Source organism: Theropithecus gelada, chromosome 18 (genome assembly GCF_003255815.1).
Source record: "Theropithecus gelada isolate Dixy chromosome 18, Tgel_1.0, whole genome shotgun sequence".
Taxonomy (NCBI): domain Eukaryota; kingdom Metazoa; phylum Chordata; class Mammalia; order Primates; family Cercopithecidae; genus Theropithecus; species Theropithecus gelada.
The window spans coordinates 1,395,501-1,418,169 of NC_037686.1; the positions used below are offsets into that span (position 1 = coordinate 1,395,501).

At 46.9% G+C, this 22,669-nt stretch overlaps 1 protein-coding gene across 3 annotated transcripts in view; it reads left to right on the forward strand.

Annotated features, from left to right (window-relative positions):
- The first annotated feature begins 2,489 nt into the window (after nucleotides 1-2,489).
- Nucleotides 2,490-22,669, forward strand: part of AFG3L2 (AFG3 like matrix AAA peptidase subunit 2) — a 52,474-nt gene continuing 32,294 nt past the window's right edge. For 2 of the 3 annotated variants that reach the window (XM_025364878.1, XM_025364880.1), the window contains exons 1-8: nucleotides 2,490-2,959; nucleotides 8,537-8,636; nucleotides 9,307-9,384; nucleotides 12,820-12,935; nucleotides 13,092-13,244; nucleotides 16,007-16,081; nucleotides 20,094-20,218; nucleotides 21,201-21,474. In XM_025364878.1, coding sequence (XP_025220663.1) covers nucleotides 2,846-2,959; nucleotides 8,537-8,636; nucleotides 9,307-9,384; nucleotides 12,820-12,935; nucleotides 13,092-13,244; nucleotides 16,007-16,081; nucleotides 20,094-20,218; nucleotides 21,201-21,474 — 1,035 coding nt within the window. In that variant the 5' untranslated portion in view covers nucleotides 2,490-2,845. The remainder of the gene's footprint in view (nucleotides 2,960-8,536; nucleotides 8,637-9,306; nucleotides 9,385-12,819; nucleotides 12,936-13,091; nucleotides 13,245-16,006; nucleotides 16,082-20,093; nucleotides 20,219-21,200; nucleotides 21,475-22,669) is intronic. The other variant, XM_025364879.1, reaches the window with a different exon arrangement.

A 22,669-nucleotide genomic window follows, 5' to 3' on the forward strand; every position in this document is an offset into this window, starting at 1 on the left:
TTTTTTTTTTTTTTTTTTTTTTTAAGTAGAGATGGGGTTTCTTTCTTTCTTCTCCTTCTTTTTTTTTTTGATACGGAATCTCGCTCTGTCACCCAGGCTGGAGTGCAGTGGCGCAATCTTGGCTCACTGCAACCTCCACCTCCCGGGTTCAAGCGATTCTTCTGCTTCTGCCTCAGCCTCCTGAGTATCTGGGACTACAGGTGTGTGCCACCATGCCCGGCTAATTTTTGTATTTTTAGTAGAGACGTAGTTTCACCATATTGGCCAGGCTGGTCTCGAACTCCTGAACTCGTGATCCACCCACCTCGGTCTCCCAAAGTGCTGGGATTACAGGCGTTAGCCACCGTGCCCATCTCCTCCCTCCCTCTCTCCCTCCCTTCCTCCCTCCCTCCCTCCCTCCCTCCCTTCCTCTCTTTCTCTCTTTTTTTTTTTGAGTGGAGTTTCACTCTTTTTGCCCAGGCTGGAGTGCAATGGTGCAATCTCGGCTCACTGCAACCTCTGCCTTCCGGGTTCAAGTGAATCTCCTGCCTCAGCTTCCCGAGTAGCTGGGATTACAGGTGTGCATCACCATGTCCAGCTAATTTTGTATTTTTAGTAGAGATGGGGTTTCACCATGTTGGCCAGGCTGTTCTCAAACTCCTGACCTTAGGTGATCCGCCTGCCTTGGCCTCCCAGTGTTGGGATTACAGGCATGAGCCACTGCACTGGGCCAATTTGTGTCACTTTCTTTTTTCCTGATTGGTCTGAGTATTGATCTTCTCAAAGAACATCCTTTGATTTCATTCATTTCTCTCTTTTAGTTTTTAATTTTATTGATTTTTGCGCTTATCTTCTTTCTCTTCTTTGGTTTTACTTCATTTTCTTAGTCTAGCTTTTCTTCTTTTTTGAAGATGAGGTCTTTCTGTTTTGCCCAGGCTTGTCTGGAACTCTTGGGCTCAAGTGATCCTCTCACCTCAGCCTATTTCTGATACTGATTTCTAATTTAATTTCATTGTGGTTACAAAATATGTTTTATAAGACTTGATTCCTCTTAATATTTTTATGGCCTATAATATGGTTTATTTTGATAAGTGTTCCGTGAAAACTTGAAAATAATGTGTATTCTGTTGTTATGAGTAGTTTTCTATAAATGTCTATTCGATTTATTTGGTTGATTGTGTGTAAGTCTTTTATATACTTACTATTTTCCTGTCTAATTGTTCTGTCAATTATCAAAAGAAGGATTTGAAATCTCCAAATATAATTGGAAGTTGTTGTTCTGTCAGTCTTTGCTCCCTGTATTTTAAGCTTCTGTTAATGGGAACAAAGATGTTTACGTTGTTATGTCCTATTAATGAATTGACCCCTTTATTATAATAAAAATCCTCTTGGCCAGGTGTGGGTGGCTCACATCTGTAATCCCAGCACTTTGGGAAGCTAAGTCAGGAGGATTGCTTAAAGTCAGGAGTTTGAGACTAGCGTGAGCAACAAAGTGAGACTCCATCTCTACGCAAAATAAAAAAAGTCGAGTGTGGTGGCGAGCGCGTGTGGTCCCAGCTACTTGGGAGGCTGAGGCGGGAGGATCCCTTGAGCCCAGGAGTTGGAGGCTGCAGTGAGCTACGATTGCACCACGGCATTCCAGCCTAAGTGACCGAGTGAGACCCTGTCTCTGGAAAAGAAAAGAAACCCGATCCTATTCATCCTTAGTGATATTCTTTCCCCTGAAATTAATGTTGTTTGGAATTTCCTTGCCCTAAAATCTGTCTACTCAGTTTTCTTTTGTGCGAGCATGGTATGATGGTGTTTCTGGTATATCTTTTTCTTATTGTTTTACTGCCATTGGGGTAATCACAGGACTCACCTGGTTTGTCTCCTGTCTCTCAAGGATTACTGTCCTTTGCCTGAGGTCCAGCGTCGCAAGCCTGGGCGACAGAGCGAGAGCCCGTCTCAGAAAACCCCCCAAATCCCCCACCTCGGTTCAAAGACCTCTCTTTTTTTCCTCCGCTGTCACGGTACAGGAAACAATGTGTAGTTTCCACTACCTGAAAGACTCGACTTGCTCTCGGAGAACCAGTTCCCCGACAGGGTTCCCAGAGCGCAGGCTGCACGGCCCCAACACTCCCTGCTGCTTGTGAATCTTCGCATTGCCTTCCCAGGGTCAGGAATGTGTGCTTCGGTGTCTCCAGAGCCTAGCAACACCCGACGACTGAGCTGGCGCCGCTGGGGCCTTCGCTACTTCCACCTCGCTCCTAACTGGCTGGCCCACCCAGCCGCCCAGGCCGCGGAGCCCAGGGTCCCAGGCGCGCGTCTCCCCTTAGTCCCCGCCTCCAGCCACGCCCCCCCACTCCTCCGTCGGCCTCGCCTGCAGCTCCCGCTCGCCCTCCCGGTTCTTCCTTGGCCCCGCCTCCAGCCACGCCCCCCACGTGCGCCATCGGCCCTGCCCCCCAGCTCTCGCTTGCCCTCGCCTGTCCGCCCTCGGCTCCGTCCCCGCTTCGCCATCGGCTCCGCCTCCAGCTCCCCCTCGCCCTCTAAGGTCCTTCTTCGGCCACGCCTCCAGCCGCGCCCCCAACGCCGCTCCGTCGGCCCCCACCTCCGGTCCCGCCCCCACGCTCCTACCATTTGGTCCGGTCTCCTGCACTGGCTGAAGTCGCGGCCGGTTTCGGAGAGACGACGCCGACGTCAGCGCGCCGGGGCGGGGCTGGCGGCGGGAGACGCCGCGTTGAGAGCTCGGGCTCCGCCGTGAGCCGCGGGCGCGCTGCGCTGCCTGGCGCTCTCTCCCCGAGCGGAGCTTGCTTCCCGAGGCCGCCAGTCGTCGCCTGCCCGCGCCTGCGCAGCGTCCCGGGCCGAGAGGGCCACGGCGGCGGCCATGGCGCACCGCTGTTTGCGGCTGTGGGGCTGGGGCGGCTGCTGGCCCCGCGGCCTACAGCAGCTGCGCGTGCCTGGCGGCGTGGGCCCGGGCGAGCAGCCCTGCCTCCGGACGGTGAGTCCTACCTGGGCGCCCGGCGCCCTCCACCCGGCCTCGGGCCCACTTCCGGCTCGGGAGAGCGGGCGTCAAGGTCACTGGCCCCCGCCCTGCCGCCCCACGCGGGCCGTCCCTGCCGAGGGCCGCGGCCCCCCGCGCTGTCTCTTCGCCGACCGCTGAGCGCCGGTTCGCGCCCAGCCCTGCTGGTGGGATTCGAGTTTTGAAAACGCGCAGCTCCAGTAGAGCCGGGTCTTGGCGCTTCACCGGGGCGGCTGAAGCCTCGAAGGTCATGTTGGCTTGGTAGCCGTCCTTGTCCCCGCGTTCGTGTCCCGGGAGCACGGAAGGAAGGCGTCTGTAGTTTTGAGTCAGCAGCACGAGCACGATGTTGTCGCAAGGACGGGTTTTGGAGTCGGGCTGCCTAACCTCTCCGAGTCTCCGTGTTCCCGTCTGCTGAATGGGGCCATTGCGGGCATTCCAGGACTGGCAGAATTAGCTATTATTATTAAGAATGTCACATTTTCGGAGCAGGGACTCTGTGTTCGTTGCATATTAGAGCCTGCTGTCAGCGGGAGGCTCTTCCTCTGTTGGTAGCCATCCCTCTAGATACACACACAGGACCTGATACATGTTGCTGACATAATGATAGTGTGTGGACAGAACCATGGCCGTGATCTGTCTCAAGGAAAGGTTCACGTGTCCAATAATCGCTCTCACTGTTTAGGTGACTGTTCCTCATCCTCACGGTGGTGTACGGGTGGTGGTTGAGGTCCCCGGGTCGGCCACGGGAACCTGGCTTGGCCTCCTGCTATCCCAGCGCCCTTGAGGTAGTCAGCTCAGCGTCTTCACTGTGAGGGGAGATAGGCCGGTGCGGGGACTCACGCCTGCGATCCCAGCACTTCGGGAGGCCGAGGCGGGAGAAGCTTGAGTCCAGGAGGTGGAAACCAGCCTGGGTAGTGTAGCAGACCCTCCGATCTACAATTTTTTTTTAATTTTTTTTTTTTTTTTTTTTTTGAGACGGAGTCTCGCTCTGCTGCCCAGGCTGGAGTGCAGTGGCCGGATCTCAGCTCACTGCAAGCTCCGCCTCCCAGGTTTACGCCATTCTCCTGCCTCAGCCTCCCGAGTAGCTGGGACTACAGGCGCCCGCCACGTCGCCCGGCTAGTTTTTTGTATTTTTTAGTAGAGACGGGGTTTCACCATGTTAGCCAGGATGGTCTCGATCTCCCGACCTCGTGATCCGCCCGTCTCGGCCTCCCAAAGTGCTGGGATTACAGGCTTGAGCCACCGCGCCCGGCCTTTTTTTTTTTTTTTTTTTTTTTTTTTTTAGATACGGGCTTTTGCTTCGTCGCCCAGGCCGGAGTGCAATGGTACAAACACAGCTCACTGCAGCCCCAGACTGAAGCAGTCCTCCCGCCTCAGCCTCCCAAGTATCTGGGACTACAGCACCATGGTTGATTTTTAAAAATTTCTGGAGAGGCCGGGCGCGTTGCCTCACACCTGTAATCCCAGCACTTTGGGAGGCTGAGTCGGGCGGATCACCAGGTCAGGAGATGGAGATCATCCTGGCTAACACGGTGAAACCCCGTCTCTACTAAAAATACAAAAAAATTAGCCGGACGTGGTGATGAGCGCCTGTGGTCCCAGCTACTCGAGAGGCTGAGGCCGGAGAATGGTGTGAACCTGGGAGGCGGAGCTTGCAGTGAGCTGAGAGTGGCCACTGCACTCCAGCCTGGGCAACAGAGCAAGACTCCATCTCAGAAAAAAAAAAAAATTTCTGGAGAGGTGGGGTTCATCATCTTGCCCAGGCTGGTATCAAACTCCAGGACCCAGGCCATCCTTCCGCCTCGTCCCCTTAAAGTGTTGGCATTACAGGGCTGAGCCACAGCTCCTGGCCTCTACGAATTTTTGTTTTCTTAAATTATCTGGGCTCAGTGGTTCACGACTGTAGTCCCAGCAACTCGGGGGACCAAGGCGGGTTGCTTGGCGCAGGAGGTTGAGGCTCCAGTGAGCTGTGATTGCACCGCTGCACTCCAGCGTGGGTGACAGAACCTGTCTTTAATTAAAAAAAAAAAAAAAAAAAGGGCGTGGAAGGGGGGAATAATAGTGCCTGCATTCATGACTTTTACTCTTTGAGGCTCCTTTGCCAGTCTTAGATCAGCTTCTTCGCTCTGGTCATGCCATGCTGCCCTGCGGTTGGTCCTTTTTCAGTTTCCTGCATTGTATCCATTTCCCTGTTTTACCAAGCTCTGATCCCTTTTCTTCTTTTCTTTCTTTTTTTTTTTTTTTTGAGACAGGGTCTCTCTCTGTCGCCCAGACTGGAGTGCAGTGGCGTGATCTCAGGTCACTGCAATCTCTGCCTCCAGAGTTCAAGTGATTCTCCTGCCTCAGCCTCCTGAGTAGCTGGGATTACAGGTGCCCGCCACTATGCCTGGCTAAATTTTGTATTTTTAGTAAAGATGGTGTTTCACCATGTTGGCCAGGCTGGTCTCAAACTCTTGGCCTCCCAAAGGGCTAGGAGCCACCCCCGCCTAGCCTGACCCCTTTTGCTGCTTGTGAATATTGGACTCAGACATACAGTTCTAGGTAGGGATCTGCGTTGTGAGCTTGCAGTTTTATGTCAGAAGTGTTACCCAGAGGCCTTCCTTTGGAGTGACGCTGTCGTCCCTGTAAATGTCACTCAGATGCGGATATGTAAGGAAGTTCTCTGTGCTGACAGCTGTAGCTGATTAATTTGTGAGGGGAGGCAGGGGCAGTGGTGATACATACTCCTTGGTACTCTGAAGATTTGCCTGGTGACACCTGGGCATTATTGTGCTGTGAGGGAGTCTGACAGGACAGGTTTTCCTTTCTGTTCCTGCTGCCGTTAAAGATCAGAGACAGAAGTACTGCTTTCACGGTGAGGTTCCTGGGGAAGAGATTCTGATGTGTTGAGAGATGAGTTCTCAGGTATTATGCCCAGAGGAATAAGGCTGATGGTAAAGCAACTGAAAAGTGCTCGTGTTGTCAGACATAAAGGCTAATTCTCCAAAATGCGGAGCACTCAACTTAAGTGTTGTGAATTAGTATCTCTTACATTATTCCTTGAATGATAGACACGCAGAGCTTGGATTAGATATGCAAAGGAGAAGTTTCATTGATGATTTCTTCATAGAATACAACCTCGGTGTTATATTCAGTCACTGATTATTGCTAGGGATATTCCATGTCAGCACAATTTGAAAATAGAGCCTGAAAAGGGCTCCTCAGTCAGTATTTATGGAGTGTGCACAGTGCCCAGTTCTGTACTAAACTTTGTGGTGATGAAGACTTGCTTTATATGGTACTCTGGTTTGAATTTGGCCTCACCAAAACTCAGGTTGTGTTCCCCATGGTGGTGGTATTGGGAGGTGGGGCCCAGTGGGAGGTGTTTGGGCCGTGGGGGTGGAGCCCTCGTGAGTGTCTTGGTGCCATTCTGGAGGTAGTGAGTGAGCTCTGTGAGCTGTGGTGAGACTGGCTTAGTTTCAGAGACCTTAGGTTGTTAAAAAGTGGAAGTTCCTACCTCATGGCATGTGGCCGCTTTGCCATTGACCTTCTCCCACCATGTTTTGATGGAGCACCTTCTCCTGCTGTAATTTGACTTAGCATGTGACCCTCACCATAAGCCCAGTACCCTGTTTCTCATGCCTCCCCTCTTGCAGAACTGTGAGCTAAATAAACCTTCCCTTGTAAATTGCCCAGCTTCAGACACTGTGTTACAGCAAACAGAAAGGACTAACCCTAAGACGTGGCAATATAACCTCTGCGCCACCCCGGTTCCCTGTACTCAGAGCTTTTGTTTGGTTACATTGTTATGCCATAGTGTAACTGATTTGTCCGTATGAGTTTCTTCCCTGTTTCTGTGCTGCTTAGGGTTGGGAACTGGTTCTGATTCCCCTTTAGACACCCCACTGCTTGACAGCACCTGGGCTGGAGTTGTTGACTTGTCTAGCTTGAATAACATTTCATTTTAATCTACACCCTTAATGGATTTGACATTGGAAAAAACTCTTATGTTGCATTCTTATCTGTTATCAGTGGTTATTTCATAGGCCAAGTGTTTCGGTGGTTGGGCAGGGTGTAACACAACATAAGCTCCAAAGTCTCCCCGGCCAGTATTGCACTCAGACAAAATCATTGTTGGTGTTCCTGTCCTGCTTTGCTGTGTAGAATTGTGTATTTATTTGAAGTTAAATCATCTCATTCTGTTTTGTTTCTTATTGACATTTTTATTTACAAACCGTTCTTCATCTTAAAGGTACAGTTCATTGGCTTTTAACATACTCACAAAGTTATACAACCATCATCACTGTCCCCAATTCCAGAAATTTTCAGCACTCCAAAAAGAAGCCCTATGACCATTAATAATCACTTCGCATTTCTCTGTAACCATTCCCCCAGCTCTAGGCAACTACTGGTATGTATCTCTCTATGGATTTGCCTATTCTAGACATTTCATATAAATGGAATCATAATGTGTGACCTTTTGTGTCTGCCTTCTTTCACTTAATGTAATGTTTTCAGAGTTCATCCCTGTGTCAGTGCCTCTTTCCTCTGTCTGAGTGACTGGTATTCTCTTGTATGGGTATGCCACATTTTATTTATCTGTTCATCATCAGGTGGTGAACGTTTGGGTTGTTCCTACTTTTTGACTGTTATGAATAAGGCATCTGTGAACATTCGTGTGCATATTTTTGTGTGGACATGTGTTTTCACCTTCCTTGGGTAGGGGTGGCATTGCTGGGTCATATGGTAACTCTACATATACCATTTTGAGGATCTGTCAAACTGTTTTCCAAAGTGGCTACATCATTTTACGTTCTCACCAGCACAGTGTACAGGGCTCCAGTTTCTCCACATTCTCACCCACACTTGTCTGTCTTTTTGATTATAGTGGGTGTGATGTGGTTTTATTTGGTTTTGTAATTTTTGTAACTATTACTTTATTTTTATTTTTTTGAGATAGAATCTCACTCCATCACCCAGGCCAGAGTGCAGTGGTACGATCTCGGCTCACTGCAAACTCTGCCGCCTGGGTTCAAGCAATGCTCCTGCCTCAGCCTCCCGAGTAGCTGGGATTACAGGCGGCTGCCAGTGCGCCCGGCTAATTTTTGTAATTTTAGTAGAGACGGGGTTTCACCAGGCTGGTCACCTTTCTTGGCCAGGCTGGTCTTGAACTCCTCAGCTTGTGATGCACCCGCCTTGGCCTCCCAGTGTACTGGGATTATAGGTGTGAGCCACTGCGCCTGGCCAGGTTTTGTCTTTTGAATGCTACAAATTAAACAAATATCATCAAAGTGAATGTGTTGTTACATAATTATAATTGGACTGCAATTCTACATTATGTCTGATTTTGAAATATTCTTGTTTTCTGGATAATAATGTGTGTCTCCTGGTTCTTTTGCTGGAATAGTGGCCTAGTGCTAGGTAACCCTAGTCCTCACTAAGGGAGTCATTCTCTGTTACTTCATAACCACCTGTGGAAGAGAGAGACCTTTAGTCTACTTTATGACCAGGAAATGAAGCTCTTTTAAATTTTTTATCTTGATATAACCATGGTTTTATTTTTATGTCATGTTGCAGCTTTACCGATTTGTTACAACTCAAACAAGGGCCAGCAGAAATTCTCTTTTGACAGATGTAATTGCTGCTTATCAAAGATTCTGTTCCCGACCCCCAAAAGGTAAATGCTTAGGTGTGGCTGTAGTGTTCTACGTTCTTAGGTTGGGTCTTCTGTCTCCTTCTGTAATCCATTCCCCTGCCTCCAGCTTATGTCTGATGACAGCGATGAAGATATGTCATCTTCAAATGTAACACATTTGTAGATAATGAAATTGATATGCAAAAAGGAGGCTTTTTCCTTTAATACTTCTGGGTTGTGAACTATATTATTTAGACTTTGATGTACTTGTACACAAGAAATGTTATGCTTTTAGCTTGTGCTTTTTTTTTTTTTTTCTTTTTTTGAGACTGAGTTCGCTCTTGTCGCCCAGGTTGGAGTGCACTGGAGTGATCTCGGCTCACTGCAACCTCCACCTTCCGGGTTCAAGCGATTCTCCTCCCTCAACCTCCCGAGTAGCTGGGATTACAGGTGCCCACCACCACACCCGGCTAATTTTTTGTATTTTTAGTGGAGTCGGGGTTTCGCCATGTTGGGCAGACTGGTCTTGAACTCCTGACCTCAGATGATCCGCCCACCTCGGCCTCCCAAAGTGCTGGGATTACAGGCCTGAGCCACCGCGCCTGGCCAGCTTGTGCTTTTCAATGATACATCAGCTGCTTTGAAAACAAAATGGACACGAAACCTGATGAATTTTAGTTTGACGATATGTATTTTTTTCCTTTTCTAACAGGATTTGAAAAATACTTTCCTAATGGAAAAAATGGAAAAGAAGCTAGTGAACCTAAAGAAGTTATGGGAGAGAAAAAAGGTACCTTTTGACAAGATTATATTTTAATTTTGTGTTTTCCCCTCATGTATTATGGTGATAGTTTCCACTGAACAAAGAAAAGAGTTATCAGGCTGGGCAGTGTCTCACGCCTATAGTCCCAGCCCTTTGGGAGGTCTAAGCTGGTGGATCACTTGAGCCCAGGAGGTTGAGACCAGCCTGGACAATGTGGTGAAACTCCGTCCCTACTAAAAATACGAAAAATTAGTTAGACGTGGTGGTGCACACCTGTAGTCCCAGCTACTCGGGAGGCTGAGGTGGGAGAATCACCTGAGCCCGGCAGTGAGCTGTGATTGTGCCACTGCACTCCAGCCTGGGCAGCAGAGAGACCCTCCAGAAAAAAAAAAAAAAAAAAGAAAGAAAGAAAGTTATAGTAAGTCAGTTGTGACGCTGTAGATTGCAAGTACATATGAAATTCTACAGACCCTGTGTTTCATTTCACCTTAATTTTTTGTTGAGATTTTCCTGTCATTTTGCAAATTGAAGTAATTTAAGGCCACCTTAGAGGTTTTGGCTGGTCAAACTGAGCGTATTCGGTAGATACCTGGGACATAATTTAAAACAGTGAGAAAAATCTTAGAAATCTAATACATGCAACTTATTTGATACATATTGTGTTGTAGGACAGTGTTTTCAAAATTGCTCCTCAGAGCATTACCTCACCTTAGGGATTCGAAGAGACTTTCTTAGAGCTCGGTGGCTGGGGGACTGAGTGGGCCTCCTGTGCCCATTTCGATTGGCATCCTTGCTTTTTAGGGAAATGTAAAGAACACTGTAATTCAGTTCTTTTTTTTTTTTTAGGAGTCTCACTCTGTCACCCAGGCTGGAATGCAGTGGCCCGATCTCAACTGCCTCTTGGGTTCAAGTGATTCTCCTGCCTCAGCCTCCACAGTAGCTAGGATTACATCCGTGCAGCACCATGCCTAGCTAATCTTTAAGAGATAGGGTTTCGCCATGTTGGCCAGGCTGGTCTCGAACTCCTGACCTCATGTGATCCACTCGTCTCAGCCTCCCAAAGTGCTAGGATTACAGCCATGACCACTGTACCTGGCCTCAGTCCATGTTTTTAAATTTGCTTGTCATCTAGTTAGAGAGACAAATACACACCCAAAGAATGCAAAGGAGTAAGAGCCACGGGACATGGGGAGGGAGAAGTGCTGTTGTGAGCTGGTGGCAGCCCCAGGGCTCTACATTGGAGCAGCACCTAGAATTCTCCCAGTGCATGCTGGGTAGTCTTTGAGTCTTGGTGTGGGGGCTGAGTAGTGATAACCCATACAACCTTTCGGGTGGCTTTTGTGTGGACATTCCTTTCTCCCTGAGTGGTTTGGAGTGTTGCACAGCTTTAGTGGTGTGCTTACTGCGTGTTTCCCAGTCCTGGGCCTCCTCACTGAGGGGGCTGAGGCTTGTGTACGTCATACCTGTCTCAGACTCTGCTTGAGACAGAGGTGCAGAAGCCCCTCGTATGCAGCACATCGGGGTGAATGTGTCATGAGCCACATGTTAACATAGCCACCGAGGATGACCGGGTGCCTGTAGCCTCCCATCCTGCTACACTAGAGGGGTTGCTTCATGGTCACTGAAGACATCAGAAGTGTATTCGGGCCGGGTGCGGTGGCTCAACACCTGTAACTTGGGAGGCCGAAGCGAGTGGATCACCTGAGGTAAGGAGTTGAAGACCAGCCTGGTCAACATAGTGAAACCCCATCTCTACTAAAAATACAAAAATCAGCTAGGCATAATTGTGTGCGCCTGTAATCCCAGCTACTCGGGAGGCTGAGGCATGAGAATCACTTGAACATGGGAGGCAGAGGTTGCCGTGAGCCGAGATCACACCATTGTACTCCAGCCTGGGAGACAGTGAGACTCCGTCTAAAACAACAACAGCAACAACAACAGGGACTGAATTACAGTTTTCCTTACATACATTTCCCTAAAAAGCAAAGATGCCAGTTGAATACCAACTGTGGACGTGTTTTTTTTTTAGCCATTTGTCAAAACCATGGGCTTTCCTGCAGAAGAAAGTGTTAACAATGTATACTTTGTGGGAGTGGGAAAGGGAGTACTTACTTTTGTTGTGTTTTGTTGTTGCTGTTGCTTTTGAGATAGGGTCTTCCTGTTGCCCAGGCTGGAGTGCAATGGTACAATCACAGCTCACTACAGGCTCAAACTGTAGGACTCAAGCGATCCTCCTGCCTCAGCCTCCTGTGTAGCTGGGACCACAGGTGCACACTATGATGCCTGGCTAATTTTTTTTTTTTTTTTTTAGACAGAGTTTCACTCTTGTCACCCAAGCTGGAGTGCCGTGGCACCATCTCGGCTCACTGCAACCTCTGCCTCCTAGGTTCAAGTGATTCTCATGCCTCAGCCTCCTGAAGTAGCTGGGATTACAGGTGCCCACCACCACGCCCAGCTAATTTCTTTGTATTTTTGGTTGAGATGGTGTTTCACCATGTTGGCCAGGCTGGTCTTGAACTCATGACCTCAGGTGATCCACCTGCCTCAGCCTCCCAAAGTGCTGGGATTACAGGCGTGAGTCCCCGCGCCTGGCCATGCCTGGATAATTTAAATTTTCTTTTTTTTTTTTGTAGAGGCAGGGTTTTTGTTTTTTGTTTTTTTGTTTTTTTGGTTTTTTTTGAGGTGAAGTTTTACTCTTATTGCCCTGGCTGAAGTGCAGTGGCATGATCTTGGCTCACTGCAACCTCCACCTCCCAGGTTCAAGTGATTCTCCTGCCTCAGCCTCCCTAGTAGCTGGGGTTACAGGCATGTGCCACCACGCCCAGCTAATTTTGTATTTTTAGTAGAGACAGGGTTTCTCCATGTTGATCAGGCTGGTCTCAAACTCCCGACCTCAGGTGATCCACCCGCTTCGGCCTCCCAAATTGCTGGGATTACAGGCATGAGCCACCACATCTGGCCAGAGGCAGGGTCTTGCTTTGTTGCTCAGTCTGGTCTTGAACTCCTGGGCCCAAGGGATTCTCCTGCTTTGGCCCCCCAAAATTCTGGTATTACAGGCGTCAGCCACAATGCCTGGCCAGAACACACTTTCAAACTTTGAGTGAGGACTGAGGAATTTGCATCCCAACTCTGTGACTTATTCACTGTCCCCTAACACTGCCACCCATTATCCAACAAGTTACTTAAGCTATTCTTTCTCCCTCTGTGAACGGTATAACAGTCCTATAATTTCTTGGGTTATTGGGTTATTGTGCATGTTTCATGAGATGATGCAAGTATAGCCCTTGGGAGCCTCCCTGATTGGTAGGCTTTGTATTTGTATCCTTCTCATAGTGCTTCAGTTAGTGACTGATCACTTGCCACAGTGTACTCTGCAATAAGTCTTTTATTAAACGGTTTACATGAAGACATTGCTGAGAGAGCCAAAACCTTGCCGTGCTTCTATGTGTGCTCTTCGTTTAGGAACAGAGTCAAAGCCAGCTGCTACCACACGCTCTTCTGGAGGAGGAGGAGGAGGTGGTGGTGGAAAACGAGGTGGCAAGAAAGATGATTCCCACTGGTGGTCCAGGTTCCAGAAGGTTTGATGCTATACATTGTGTGAATTTTGAGGTTACGATAGTGGCCCAGAGAAGGTTGGGAGGCATTAGTAGTGTTGGAGGGATTTGTGTCTCACAGAGCGTAGATCATATTGTGGAATTTAGTTCTTCACAGAAGCTGTCTCCTTCTCTGCCCAGGGTGACTTTCCATGGGATGACAAGGATTTCAGGATGTTCTTCCTCTGGACTTCCCTGTTCTGGGGTGGAGTCATGTTTTACTTCCTGCTCAAGAGATCCGGGAGAGAAATCACTTGGAAGGACTTTGTCAATAACTATCTTTCAAAAGGAGTAGTAAGTATTTTATGGGATTGGTGGCCGTTGTGGTTCAAAGGTGAAATTAATCAGATTAGATGAAAGAAGTGACAGCAGGTTAACCTGACTCCTCCATTGTAAAATTGTTATTTTCCCTCAGATTTTTCTAACGCTGAGAAGTACTGCAATCAGAGAACCCGTGTTTTGACCTGGTGTCCTCACATTTACCCCCAAATTCTTTTATTTCACTATCTCCCAGAACTGGGTTTTGGCACCACTGCTTCTGACCATGGTCTTGGCAGTCCTCTGCTTGCACGCTTTTCTCTCGTGCCCTCAGCTGCCTCTGCTCTGTGCTGTCGTGTGCCAGCCTCTTTGGGTTCTTTGTGGGTCTTTACTACGTTTAGTCACCTGCAGACTTGGCAGCTAATCAGAGTGTGTCAAGTCAGAGCAGATGGGGCTCTAAGGGCGGGCCAGGTGGGCATGTGGTCCCTGCCATTTCTCTGTCTGCGGAGCAGCCTTTGTTACTGCTTGCTGGGCTTGCCCATGTGTGACTATATTCACCACAACCAATGGGAAATAAGTAAGACCATATTTCAGCATATTTAAGATGCTATTGATTGTAAGACACATGGTATTTTATAAGTTGCTAAGACAAATCTAATAAGATGCTGAAGAAATTATGACATGCCATCAATTATAAAATGGATCTGCATTTCTGATGTTAAAATATGAAAAATGTGTGTCTTAGAATTGATGCAGTATAGTGATAGACACCAGGATTAGGCCTGCTGTGTAGCCTTGGGGAAACCCCTTAACCTCTTAATACTTGGGTTTTCGTCCATGAAACGGATAAAGTAAGACGACATTAATACTTACTGAGGTAGTGTAAAGAATTGAAATGCGTTCTAAAGGTTGTACAGGAAGGTAGGGATGTAAGAAATGGTGATCTACTCAGATGGGCAGCTGCTGCCGCTGTGCTCAGAGCTGAAGTTGACTGAGATTAACTTCAGTTGATGTTTCACCCGGAAGTTGCAAACCTTCAGTGGACTCCAGAGTTCCAAAATGCTTACATTGGACAGATGGTGCCTGTACCGTTGTCCTGTGTATAGGGAGATGGGTTCCTGGTGCTTCCTATGCCACCATCTTCCCAGAGTCCTCTTTTCTAGTCGGATTTTTGAAACGTGTTTATCTCATGAAAGTGAGGATCTTTTATGTGTAATTCTCAGATGTAGTGGGGACTCTCACTCAGAAGCTGCTCAGAAGCAGTGGTCATCGCATGTGGACTGGGCTGCAGCCGTCCTTTAGATTGGAATGGCAGGTTCTCGAGGCGGCTTCTACATAGTTCCAGCTCCTCCTGACCCTCTGGCTCTTTGGCATTAGCCTGCTGTCTTCCCATCAGATGTCTGTGGGATGGAGCAGTGCCAGTCATTCCTCTCTGACAGAGACTGCCTTTAAGAACAGTCACTCCCCAATTCCAGCCCCTCTGGGATTGCCCTGGGGCTTCCTTGCTTTTCGTCATTCTTGCCTTCCAGACTTAGTGACAAAGCAAGCAGTGGGAAATAAGCACATCCCAGAGTACGCGTGCTCCTAAATCAGCTACAGTCCTTGGGGTGTGGTGTTTAACAGTGTTATTAAGAATCCTATGTAGGCTGGCCGTGGTGGCTCCTACCTGTAATCCCTGCACTTTGGGAGGCTGAGGTGGGAGGATCACTTGAATCTAGGAGTTTGAGACCAGCCTGGGGAATGTAGGGAGACCCCATCTCTACAAAGAAATATAAAAAAATTGGCCACTGGTGGTGGTTTGCACTCTTGGTCCCAGCTACTCAGGAAGCTGAGGTGGGAAGATCTCTTGTTCCCAGAGAGGTTGAGGCTGCAGTGAGCTATGATTGCACCACTACACTCCAACCTGAGTGAGATCCTGTCTAAAAAAAATTTAAAAAGGATCCTATATAATTAGGTGATTCAATTAAAAAAAACCTTAAACTATTTTATATTTATAGAGTGACAAAAATTAAGAAGTCTTATACTACCAAATGTTGGTGTGTCCTATAGAGCAATAGTCTATGTCCTGTAGAGCAATAGTCTATGTCCTATAGAGGAATAGTCTGTGTCCTGCAGAGCAATAGTAATATTTTGCTCATGGCAGTGTGAATTCAGGAGCCATTTTGGAGAGCAATTTGGCAATATCTGGTAAAGTTGAAGGTATGTATACCCTGCAACCCAGCATTAGTGTGTCTATCTACAGGTATGTTTCCTGGAAAAATTTTTTAAGATGTGCCCACAAAGGTAGATATGGGAATGTTCATGACAGCATTGCTTGTGAGAAATGTGTAACAGCCTAGCTGTCTATTAACAGGAGGATGGATCAGTAACTTGGGTGTGGTCATAGCATGGCATACCCCGCAGCACAGAAGTGTCAGCTTGCGTAAACCTCACAAATGCAATGTTGAAGGGAAAAAGAAAGTTGTAGAAGGATACTTATATATAAAACAAGACCGTTTTTAAAGTTTAAAAACAGGCAGAAGGGAATGTGCATATCGTGTAGGGTTACCTTCATGTGTAGTGCAAGTGTAAGGATGTGGTTTGGGCAGTGCAGCACCTAAGTGAGAGCATAGTCCCCTTTGGGAGGGGCCGTGCCTGAGAGCTTCCGCAGAATCAGAGGTGGGAATGTGGGGGCATCCTTATCTGATTCTTTATTCTTTCCTTATATGGCTGAAACATCATATACATTTTAAATGAGCTTAAGAGTATCTCAAGTATTTTCTGTGAATTTATGTGTGAACTTATTTTTTAAATTCTAGGTAGACAGACTGGAAGTCGTCAACAAGCGTTTTGTTCGAGTGACCTTTACACCAGGAAAAACTCCTGTTGATGGGGTAAATCATTTTATTAATTGATGTGAATTAGTTGTAAATTAACTTTCCAGGTTTAAAGCTGAAAGGAAAACCTGCGTCACACCGTACGAGTTATACGCACCAGATCTATCAGAACTGGGCAGTGTGGCAGGGGTGATCTCATTAACAGTGGAAATGGGAATGTTGTGTATGGATTAGTGATACAGGGATTGGGTCAGTGTTTTGTTTTGTTTCTGTTAATCATTTTGACTACATTTAGGAGACAGTGAGTGAAATCCCGGTTTTCAGTATTCCAGAATAGTCTATAACTTTTCAAGACTGAGAAGTAGTTATTTGATTAGGAAAAAAATTTAAAATCTCAATTGCCTGTGTTTTGAGACAGCTTTTATCAGATTAGTTTAAAAGCATCCCCACCATCTCCTAACCATTTTGTGATATTATTTTAATTTCTATTTGATTTCCTGTTTTAAAAATAATTTGTATTTCCTCTCCAACCAGTCTGGAGTATACTTCCAGAGACCCCAGAGCAAGCTGAATGCATTGAGGGAATTCTGGAGGGAGGGGAGAGAGGTGAAGCTGAGGCTCCCAGGACTTGCCAAGCTCTCTTAGGATAATTGCATTTAACCATTTTCTAGCCATCCCGCCTGGACAGGGCAACGTTTAAGGACAACTAGAAGTGATGGTGACCATATCTCTCTGTTTAGTAGCGTGTCAGCAAATAGCAGAGTATCTGTGAAGTCATAGGGCTCTGGTATTGCCCTGTGTTGAGGAAAGGCATTTTAATTGTCTTAATTTCCCCCGTTCTCTCTACCTACTTATGCAACACCTATTAATAACCATGCTTTATCATCAGACTTCAGTGCTGGGATTTAAGTTGGCACTTTGTTATGAGGCCAGTGGGCAATGTGTGTTCTAGCACTGTGGGAAGCACGCACACACGCATCCGTCTGCTTCTAGGAAGGGAGCCTAGGGAGAATGTAGGGATGTGTGTGAGATGTCTCTGCAAGAACGTCCTCTCACGCATTGTCTATACGTAGCAAAAAGTGAGAAATAACCCAGAGGCCCATGCTAGGCACCGGGTTAACAGGGAATCCTTGTTCCGTGTCTGTTTCCATGTGAGCAGTTGTCCTTGGGGGCAGGGCTGTCCCTAGGAGCAATTTTGTTTTTTTTTTTTTTTTTTTTTTGAGACGGAGTCTCGCGCTGTGTCACCCAGGCTGGAGTGCAGTGGCGCGATCTCGGCTCACTGCAAGCTCCGCCTCCCAGGTTCACGCCATTCTCCTGCCTCAGCCTCCGAGTAGCTGGGACTACAGGCGCCCGCCACCACGCCCGGCTAGTTTTTTGTATTTTTAGTAGAGACGGGGTTTCACCATGTTAGCCAGGATGGTCTCGATCTCCTGACCTCGTGATCCACCCGTCTCGGCCTCCCAAAGTGCTGGGATTACAGGCTTGAGCCACCGCGCCCGGCCCCTAGGAGCAATTTTGACATTGGCGGGAACTTGTTTTCCAGCGTTGGCACGAGCATTTATGTGTTGAAATTCATACCGTTGTATATAAAGTGCTTTCTTTGTATTTCTCTTTTATATTACAGTTAAGGTTTATGTTTATTTCTTTTCAAAATTGTATTTCGAGATTGTAAAGGTGGTATTATACAGTCTTGAGGCACAGGCCTGAAATGCTGATGCTGTTTGTGTCTGAATGTTGGGGTTATGGATGTCTTTGCTTTCTTTACGTGCATATCCCGAGTTTTTACAGAGAATGTGTATTACCTGCTTACTAAAGACTTCTTGTTTTGAGCTTTCAGAAACAGATTTTCAGTGTCCTGCTGTGAATGGAGCAGCAGTGCTGCACACACACAGGCTTTAGCCTCACATCAGTTCTACTCTTGACTGGTAGATGGCTTACCCTCTGTATGACAGTAGAGAAGGGCTTAGTGCTTAAATGAGATAGGGTCAGTCAGTGGTGGTTTTCAAATTTTAGTGTGCATAAGAATTACCTGGAAAGCTATTAAAACCTGAGTCCTGGGACCCCAGCCCCGGAGAGGTTCTTACCTGGATTGTGTTCTGAGAATCTGCATTTCTGACATGCTCCTGGGTGGTACCCTGCTGCTGGTCCTGGGTTCACACTGCTTCTGTGATGGGAGCCAGGCGTTTGGCCTATTGCCCAGTTGATAGCAGGGGCTGAGTTAGGGAATGTTACATCCTTTGTGGTTAATCTATTCTGAGCAGGTTTTGGGGCTTTGTAACCATGTGAATTTTGTATCTTTGTTAGTGAATAATTTACCAAATAATATTATGTTGTTACATAATGTAAAACTTACTCTTCATCTTTTATTTTTAGATTCTTGGAGAGAAATACCACAGTAATGTTCCTCACTCAGTAACACTGGTGGGAAGGATATGTGATGACATGTTGCTCTCTTATGAGGGTTTTGCTTTTTTGTTTGTTTTTTGAGACGGAGTCTCACTTTGTCGCCCAGGCTAGAGTGCAGTGGCGCGATCTGGGCTCACTGCAACCTCGGCCTCCAGGGTTCAAGCAGTTCTCTGCCTCAGCTTCCCGAGTAGCTGGGATTACAGGTGCCTGCCACCATGCCTGGCTAATTTTTTGTATTTTTAGTAGAGACAGGATTTCACCATCTTGGCCAAGCTGGTCTTGAACTCCTGACATCATGATCCACCCGCCTTGGTCTCCCAAAGTGTTGGGATTACAGGCGTGAGTCACCACGCCCGGCCTTGTTTTTTGTTTTGAAATGGAGTCTCACTCTGTCGCCCAAGCTGGAATGTAGTGGCACAGTCTTGGCTCACTGCAACCTGTGCCTCCCAGGTTCAAGCCTCCCAAGTAGCTGGGCCTATAGGCGGATGCCACCATGCCTATATAATTTTTTTATTTTTAGTAGAGACCGTCTGAGGCCATGGTGATCAGGCTGGTCTCGAACTCCTCACCTCAGGTGATCTGCCACCTGGGCCTCCCAAAGTGCTGGGATTACTGGCCACTGTGCCCAGCCTCTCTAATGAGTTTTATATCATAGACTTACTGTTTTGATTTTAAAAATACTTTTTTTAAAAAAAGATGATTGCAGGTTAAAGGAGAAACAGTTTTTGTACTATAAAATGGAGCTAATACGTGCGCAGTGCTTGAAATGGGGTCTTCTAGCTAGTAAACTCCATAAATGTGAGCTGTTAACATCAGTGTCCTCATGGCTGTGCAGAGGCAATGTGGCATTGTGGTTAGGACACTGGTTCAGGAGCCAGACTGTCTGGGTTCATATCCCAGCTGCTTATTTTGTGTGTGACCATGAGCAAGTTTTCTCATCTGTAGAATGGGAGCAGGAGTCAGGGCTCACATTCACTCAGTACAATAGGAAATAATTACATGCTGGTTGGTGGAATAGCCTTGACCTGGCCCCTCAGGCATCGCTGTGCTGGGCCCTCTGGGTCTCTGCAGCTCCAGGGAATAAAGAGGGAGTGCCTGGCACAGCAAGGCACATCTGTTCCAGTTGCACAGTGGGGGTGCGGTGTTCGAATTTTGAACATCGTCCTCAGTGATGGCACCTGCTTCTTTGGATGGTCCTCAGGATTGAATGAACTAATGCATCTAAAGAGCCCAGAACAATGCTTGGCACTTAGTACACACCCAGTAAACTTTAGTTCTTATCACTGTTTCACAGTAGTTTTAAATTTGGGAATAGGGAGCTAAAATAAAATACCTAGGGAATGGAGGAAGAGGAAAATAATGCATATTTATTTTAAAAAGGATTATGTTTTCAAATAGGTTTTTCATTCTGTTTTTTGAGTTTATAATTTTAGAGCCACTGAGATATTGCTGCTAAGGAAATGCTTATTTGCCAAGAATTGCCAAGTGTTCTCAGTGAGTGATGTTTAATCACCACATTATTAAAGCCAAATTTTTATTACTGTTTTTTTTTTTTATAAATTTTCAGTATTTCTGAAAAATTCTTAAAAAGTTGAACCCTTTAGTGAATTGAACCTTTTAGTTTCACTTTATTCTTAGGGTATTTGTTTTTTTGTTTTTATAGCAATACGTTTGGTTTAATATTGGCAGTGTGGACACCTTTGAACGGAATCTGGAAACTTTACAGCAGGAACTGGGCATAGAAGGAGAAAATCGGGTGCCTGTTGTCTACATTGCTGAAAGTGATGGGTAATCTCAAAGATAATATTTTGGAGACTGTTTACTGTGCTGCTATGGTTCACTGTGTTCTGTCCCTGGGTACAGGGCTACACATTATATTCTCAAACAGGCCTTTCTCAGTTTGGCCATATTTTAAAAAAGCTATTAGTAACTCACTAGTTTTTGCACATGACTCATTCATTTTCTTTTTTTTTTGAGATGGAGTTTCGCTCTGTCGCCCAGGCTGGAGTATAGTGGTGTGATCTTGACTCACTGCAACCTTTGCCCCCACCCCGGTTCAAGCAGTTCTCCTGCCTCAGGCTCCTGAGTAGCTGGGCTTATAGGCCCCTGCCACCATGCCCAGCTAATTTTTGTATTTCTAGTAGAGACAGGGATTCACCATGTTGGCCAGGCTGGTCTCGAACTCCTGACTTCAGGCGATCCACCCGCCTTAGCCTCCCAAAGTGCTGGGATTACAGGCGTGAGCCACCACACCTGGCTTTTTATTTTTATTTTTATTTTTATTTTTTTTGATTCATTCATTTTCTACACATCTATACTTATCTTGATTAAGCAGTGGTTTGGGGTATTAACATTCAATGAATTGACCTTTGGAAGGATTTTAGCATAAAGAACTCCTTTGTATCAAAGTATGGCATTCCCATCTTTGAACTGTCATTTATGTTTATATTTCACAGAGTTTTCCAGGATTTTTAGGTGATTCTTCTCTCATCAGAACTACTTCTTTGGGGGTTGTCTTTAATAAGACCATGCTAGTTACCCCACTTAAAGTCTGGGCAGATGCTCCATTTATTTCAAGAGTTGGTTGCCATGGAACTTATTTGGGAATTCTGTTGCCTTTGAAGAACACTTGCAAGTTACCCTCATTTGTATTAAGTGCGGAAGGTATACCTTGATGTAGCTATATATGTTTATATTGATACCTTGCACCACATGTGAAAGCTGGAGGTGAGCAGCCAGTCCTAACCCATGTTGCGCTGTGTGTCCCCAGCTCTTTTCTGCTGAGCATGCTGCCCACAGTGCTCATCATCGCCTTCTTGCTCTACACCATCAGAAGAGGGCCTGCTGGCATCGGCCGGACAGGCCGAGGGATGGGTGGACTCTTCAGTGTCGGAGAAACCACTGCTAAGGTCTTAAAGGATGAAATTGATGTGAAGTTCAAAGATGTGGCTGGCTGTGAGGAGGCCAAGCTGGAGATCATGGAATTTGTGAATTTCTTGAAAAACCCAAAGCAGTATCAAGACTTAGGAGCAAAAATCCCAAAGGTAAAATGAACTTTTAGAAGATTAACTTTTCGAAGTGTTTCTTGATCTCTGAAGTTATAATTTTATGAAGTTTGATTACTTATTATAAATAGCTGTTTTCCTGTCCTTCCTCTTTCTCAGCTCACTAGGGTAGCCTCTGCCCAACTCGAGGATTGTTTTGGGTCAGTTTTTCTGTGTGGATGTGTCTTGTATAGTGTATGTATTCCTGAAAATATCTGTGTTACCTCCTCTTGGAAGACTTTTCTTGATTCGTCTTCCCTCTTCCTCCAATCTGATTTAGATGCCCTATCTCTCAGCAGCTGTAGGGCCGCGGTAGCTCACTGACCATGTCACACAATGCTGTCACCCAGTGTCCCTTGAATGTGGACAAGACACCTGTGCTGGCACCGAGGTTCACAGCACAGGATCCAGCAGAGAGGACACAGCACTCGCCATCACCTTCCCCTTTCCAGCTAATACACTTGTGCCCGCTGTGCTAGTGGTGGGCTGTACCCTATAGGGCTTGGTGCCCATAAGGCTAGGCATGGGACAGTAACTTCATATTTGTTAAATGGATCAGCTATTAAGTAAATTAATAAAAAGTGAATGAATAAAAACTGGCCGGGCGCGGTGGCTCACGCCTGTAATCCCAGCACTTTGGGAGGCCGAGGCAGGCGGATCACAAGGTCAGGAGATTGAGACCATCCTGTGAATGGTGAAACCCCGTCTCTACTAAAAATACAAAAAACTAGCCGGGCGAGGTGGTGGGCGCCTGTAGTCCCAGCTACTCGGTACGCTGAGGTGGGAGAATGGTGTGAACTCGGGAGACGGAGCTTGCAGTGAGCCGAGATCGTGCCACTGCACTCCAGCCTGGGCGACAGAGCGAGACTCCATCTCAAAAAAAATAAAAATAAAAATAAAAATGTATATTTCTTTTTCTTTTTCTTTTTTTTTTTTTTTTTGAGACGGGGTCTCGTTCTGTCCCCCAGGCTGGAGTGCAGTGGCTGGATCTCGGCTCACTGCAAGCTCCGCCTCCCGGGTTTACGCCATTCTCCTGCCTCAGCCTCCCGAGTAGCTGGGACTACAGGCGCCTGCCACCTCGCCTGGCTAGTTTTTTTGTATTTTTTAGGAGAGACGGGGTGTCACTGTGTTAGCCAGGATGGTCTCGATCTCCTGACCTCGTGATCCGCCCGCCTCGACCTCCCAAAGTGCTGGG